The sequence below is a fragment of the Prionailurus viverrinus genome, chromosome E1 (genome assembly GCF_022837055.1).
Source record: "Prionailurus viverrinus isolate Anna chromosome E1, UM_Priviv_1.0, whole genome shotgun sequence".
Taxonomy (NCBI): Eukaryota; Metazoa; Chordata; class Mammalia; order Carnivora; family Felidae; genus Prionailurus; species Prionailurus viverrinus.
In genome coordinates, this window is record NC_062574.1 from 26811420 (window position 1) to 26817419 (window position 6000).

The 6000-nt window shown below is 39.2% G+C and overlaps 1 protein-coding gene across 7 annotated transcripts in view; it reads left to right on the forward strand.

Moving 5' to 3' along the window:
• The window catches only part of TUBD1 (tubulin delta 1), a 31039-nt gene extending 26357 nt beyond the window's left edge, over positions 1-4682 (forward strand). For all 7 annotated transcript variants that reach the window (XM_047831640.1, XM_047831639.1, XM_047831638.1 and 4 more), the window contains 3 exons: positions 167-307; positions 2348-2531; positions 4324-4682. In XM_047831640.1, coding sequence (XP_047687596.1) covers positions 167-307; positions 2348-2531; positions 4324-4426 — 428 coding nt within the window. In that variant the 3' untranslated portion in view covers positions 4427-4682. The remainder of the gene's footprint in view (positions 1-166; positions 308-2347; positions 2532-4323) is intronic.
• Positions 4683-6000: the final 1318 nt, after the last annotated feature.

Below are 6000 nucleotides of genomic sequence, written 5' to 3' on the forward strand. Positions count from 1 at the left end.
CCCTGCTCATGCTCTGTCTCTCTCTCTCAAAAATAAATAAAAACATTAAAAAAAATTTTTTTTACTTATCAAATAAAAATATATGTAAAATATACCTGCCATAATACATCTTTCTCTTGTTGCTCAAAGTGATTTATAAAATTTCTTGCTTTTTTTCCTTTGGTAGGTATTGATTGGCAGGTTCGGCCTCCTTTATCAGGACTTCCTACTCTTGGTAAAGTGTCTCTCAACAGGGAGCTTCATTTTAACACTTCCATTGCTAACTTGGTCATCCTTCGTGGGAAAGATGTGCATAGTGCAGATCTGGGTAAGCAGAAGTTAAGGTGAAAATTAAGATGTACATTTTGCTCATATACGTGGTACACGTTTTTTTGTTTGTTTGTTTGTTTGTTTTTTAAAGGAAGTTCCTCCCCTGGGGTGCCTGAGTGGCTCAGTCAGTTAAGCATTGGACTTTGGCTTAGGTCATGATCTCATGAGTTCGAGCCCAATGTTAGGTTCTGTGTGGACAGCTGGAGCCTGGAACCTTGCTTCAGATTCTGTGTCTCCCTCTCACTCTGCCCCTCCCCCTCTTGTACTCTCTCAAAAAAATAAAAAATTTTAGGAAAAAAGGAAGTCCCTGAATCTATTTTTAAATTTCTTTTAATGTTTATTTATTTTTGGCAGAGAGAGACAGAGCATGAGTGGGGGAGGGGCAGAGAGAGAGGGAGACACAGGATCCGAAGCAGGCTCCAGGCTCTGAGCTGTCATCACAGAGCCCAATGCGGGGCTCAAACTCACAGACCATGAGATCATGACCTGAGCTGAAGTTGGACGCTCAACCGACTGAGCCACCCAGCCTCCCCCCTGAATTTATTTTTAAAGAAAGGAAAATAATAACTGTTTTAGTAGCAAAGTGTAAGCATTGTATCAGTAATATGTAACTGGACACCAAAAAATAGAAGTGGTTGAAACAAGATATAGATTAAATTCTTTCTGTCCTCACCTTATGGCTTTCTCCTCTTGTTTTTTTTTATTTTTTATTTTTTAATGTTTATTTTTGAGAGGGAGAGACACAGGGTGCAAGCAGGAGAAGGGCAGAGAGAGGGAGACAGAATCTGAAGCGGGCTCCAGGCTCTGAGCTGTCAGCACAGACCCTGACAAGTGGCCCGAATTCATAAACCGTGAGATCATGACCGAGATAAAGTAGGACACTCAGCCAACTGAGCCACCCGGGTGTCCCATGGCTTCCTCCTCATAGTCCAAGACATCTGTTTGAGCTTCAGCCATCAAATCACATAGGAATGAGCAAAGGAGGGTATGCTGCCTTTTCCTAGGGTCGCACACCACACTCATGGTTGAATAGCTTTGATTGGGACTGAATCTTGTGCTACAACTAGCTGCATGGGTGTCATGAGCACAGTTAAAATTGGGGAGCTCTGTTACTAAAGAAGGGGAGAACAGGTAATGTAGCACAACTAGGATCTCTGTGACAAGCATTTTGTTACAAAATTTTCAGGAGGTTCAAAGAGCAGTACTCTTATTAGTTTGTTTCTATGGCGAATCTCCAGGTTTGTATTATCCTTATTTGATGATTTTAGCAGTATCAAATTGGCTGCTTCTAGCTATGATAGAAAGAAGACCAAATAATCTAGTCCCTGTAATGCACCTTAGATAAAAAAGTGAAAACTAAAGAGAGATCATTTCAGGTCCATCAGATGGTATACTTTCTCCTACCTCAGAACATTTTCTTCATAGTCTTCATTTTAGATTCTAAATCAAGAGAATTAATAAGAGGATATATAAAGTAATCAAACTTCCAAAAATTTACCCACAACAAATGACATAGGTACAGAGAGGTGTTCTTGCAAAGATATTCACTGTAGTATCTTTCACACAAAAATGTGGAAACAACCTAAATGCCCAACAGTAGGAAATGTGTTAAATAAATTATGGTATATTCACATACTAAGGCTTTAAATATGAGTGATATTTATTGACATGAAAAAGAGGTTCACACCATACTGGTGAATGAAAACAGATTACAGAACAGCGTGTGTGTAAAATTATATACACAAGAGGGTCAACAGAATGTTCACAATCTTCTCTGGATGGTGACATTTCACCTGTTCAATTGACTTAAATTTTCTTCTTAGTACTTCTGGCGTGTAATTCTGAGTGGTGTGAATTACTACTATTTTTTTTACAATGACTATGGGTCATTTATCTAAAAGCACTATAAACTAGTTTTAAATAGGTAAAACAAAAGATTTCTGGTTAAATATTAAAATAAGAAAAATCTGTTTATTAATTTGTTTCCAAAATTAATGATTTATGGTATGAACAATGGCTTAATGTTGTTTTACTCTAGGAGGATTTAAAGATCCAGCACTCTATACTTCTTGGTTAGCGCCTGTTAATGCTTTCAATGTATGGAAAACCCAGCGAGCATTTAGCAAATATGAGAAGTCTGCAGCATTGGTCAGCAATAGCCAGTTCTTACTAAAACCACTTGATACGATTGTGGGCAAAGCATGGAATATGTTTGCTTCAAAGTAAGTAAAAAATAAATCTACAAACCTTTCTTTGTATTATTTATTTATTTATTTACTTACTTATTTACTTATTTATTTATTTATAGAGAGTGTATGTGAGCAGGGGAGGGGCAGGAGAGAGAGAGAGAGAAAGAGAAAGAGAGAATCCCAAGCAGGCTCCGTACCCTCAGCACAAATCCTGATGGGGGGCTTAATCTCACAAACTGAAAGATCATGACCTGAACCAAAATCAAAAGTCAAATGCTTATCCGACTGAGCCACCCAGGTGCCCAGAAATCTACAAGTCTTTCTACCCTTAGGAATATAAATCTTAAAACAGAAAGCAGGATCTGGAATGTCTTAGTCTGTTTGATTTGCTCTAACAAAAATAGCACAGACTGCATATCTTACAAACAACAGAAATTTATTTCTCACAGTTCTAGAGGCTAGGAAGTCCAAATTAAATGGTGCTGGCAGATTTGATGTCTACTGAGGAGCTACTTCCTGGTTCATAGGTGATGTCTTTCCCTGTGTCCTCAAATGGCCAAAGAGGCAAAAATCTTTCATGGGCCTCTTTTAAAAGGGCACTGATTCCATTCATGAGGGCTCCACCTTCATGACCTATCACCTTCCAAAGGCCTCACCTCCTAATACTATCACCTTGGGGGTAAGATTTTAATGTATGAATTTTGGGGGAACGCAAACATTCAACCTACAACATGGAGTAAGCATGGCTTACTTTGTAGGTGTGAAATTCAGTCATGTTACTTCAGGCATCATTTTCTTTTCTGCACAATGGGTCCAAAATAAGAGAATATGTAGCGAGGATTAAGTGAGATAACCATGTAAGAATACCTACCACATTGCTGTTAACTCTTGTTGATAAAAGGAGTAGTTTCCAAATGAAATGAAATTAAAGTAGAAATTTCATTATAAGGCTGGGACAATAAAATAGTATTCCAAAATAAGATCCTTGGAAGAATGGAAAAGATCCTGATCTTGTTCAGCAAGAAATATTGCAAGTTTAACTCCATTTGCCACTACAAAATGTCTGCTTGATCCTAAGAAATGAGTTATCAGGTCTCCTGACCTCTGCCACAATTACTTGTCAAAGCAGAATTCCTCATATTAATTGGCAAGGCCTCTACTTTGATTATCCAGGATTCCCAAGGGCTCCCCCTTTCCACACGTGGCTATTCCACAAGCCCCGTCCAAAAGGACAGCAGTGAACTCTGTCCTTTTCTGATATTGTTCACTTCCCACTCCCCTTAAATGGCAGCAGCTCTTATTACATCAATTTAATCCATGTCTGCCCCTGACATTCTTTTTAATATTTGTCCTACCTCAGAACATTTGGAGAGTACGGGGTATTAAAAGAACCACCTGGTATAACTGCAAAGTAAATGTCTGAAAAATACTTGGGAGACTTCACTTCATTCCTAGCGCTAAATTAATGCATTTCAAGCCTGAGGTAGAAATTCTCAGGCACCTTTTAGAGTTTGTATTGAACCCAGTCATCTCTGTAGGGTGTTCAATATGTGCTTGGTTAGATAACCAAATCTGAATAAGCTTCTTTTTCCTATGTGCTTCTTACTGTCACTCTCTTGGATACTAAAAAGGCGGGGAGCTTGACATAAACTTTCAAAGTTTACTAATCTTTGGAATAAACGTTGAAACAAATATAAGACATTTAAGAGATTCTTCCATCTTCAATTACTCATGAACTAGGACAGTTCTATTTATGGTTTGATTTTAGGAGTTACTAATTTCTCTGAGATTTTTTTTATTTTACATTTTCTGTTTCTTTCATCAGAGCCTACATTCATCAGTACACAAAATTTGGAATTGAAGAAGAGGACTTTCTGGACAGTTTCACATTGTTGGAACAAGTTGTTGCCAGTTACTGCAATCTCTGATTGCCAACAGAGGAGAAAAAGTACCCTAGGTCATTTTGGGGCTAAACAATTTTCAATATTACTTTTTCTGTAAGGTGTTCAGATCCCTACCTGTTAAAGTAACAAAGGTGAATGCTGTTTCCTTTGGCATACCATAACCACAGAAAAGGAGGAAAACTTTTTTTTTTAATTTTTTTTAACGTTTATTTATTATTGAGAGATACAGACAGAGTATGAGCATGGGAGGGGCAGAGAGAGAGGGAGACACAGAATCCAAAGCAGGTTCCAGGCTCTGAGCTGTCAGCACAGAGCCCAATGTGGGGCTCGAACTCACAAACCGCAAGATCACAACCAGAGCCGAAGTCAGATGCTTGACTGGCTGAGCCACCCAGGCGCCCCAGGAGGAAAACCTTTATTTCATTTTATTTTACTTTAATTTTTTTTAATTTACATCCAAATTAGCATATAGTGCAACAATGATTTCAGGAATAGATTCCTTAGTGCCCCTTACCTATTTAGCCCATTCCCCCTTCCACAATCCCTCCAGTAACCCTCAGTTCTCCATATTTATGAGTCTCTTATGTTTTGTACCCCTCCCTGTTTTTATATTATTTTTGTTTCCCTTCCTTTATGTTCATCTGTTTTGTCTCTTTTTTTTTTTTACGTTTATTTATTTTTGAGACAGAGAGAGGCAGAGCATGAACGGGGGAGGGTCAGAGAGAGAGGGAGACACAGAATCGGAAGCAGGCTCCAGGCTCTGGGCCATCATCAGCCCAGAGCCCGACGCGGGGCTCGAACTCACGGACCGTGAGATCGTGACCTGAGCTGAAGTCGGACGCTTAACCGACTGAGCCACCCAGGCGCCCCTGTTTTGTCTCTTAAAGTCCTCATATGAGTGAAGTCATAGGATTTTTGTCTTTCTCTGACTGACTAATTTCACTTAGCATAATACCCTCCAATTCCATCCACATAGTTGCAAATGGCAAGATTTCATTCTTTTTCATTGCTGAGTAATACTCCATTGTATAGATATACCACATCTTTATCCATTCATCCATCGATGGACATTTAGGCTGGTTCCATACTTTGGCTATTGTTGATAGTGCTGCTATAAACACGGGGGTGCATGTGTCCCTTTGAAACACCACACCTGTATCCCATGGATAAATGCCTAGTAGTGCAATTGCTGGGTCGTAGGGTAGTCCTATTTTTAGTTGTTTGAGGAACCTCCATACTGTTTACAAGAGTGGCTGCACCAGCTTGCATTCCCAAGGAAAACCTTTATACTATATGTTACCTTAGATTATAATAAAAGATAAAAAAGAAAAGGAGGAAAACGTTTTTTTTTAAGTTTATTTTATTTATTTTGAGAGAGAGTGTTGTATGTGAGCAAGGGGGTGGGGGCAGAGAGAGAGGGGGAAGGAGAGAAAATTCCAAGCAGGCTCAACGTTGTCAGCACAGAGCCCATACAGGGCTTGAACTCACAAACTGTGAAATCATGACCTGAGCCAAAACCAAGAGTTGGACCTTAACCTACTGACCACCCAGGTACTCCTGGAGGGAAACCTCTTAAATGGAAATAGCATGTTTTTGAG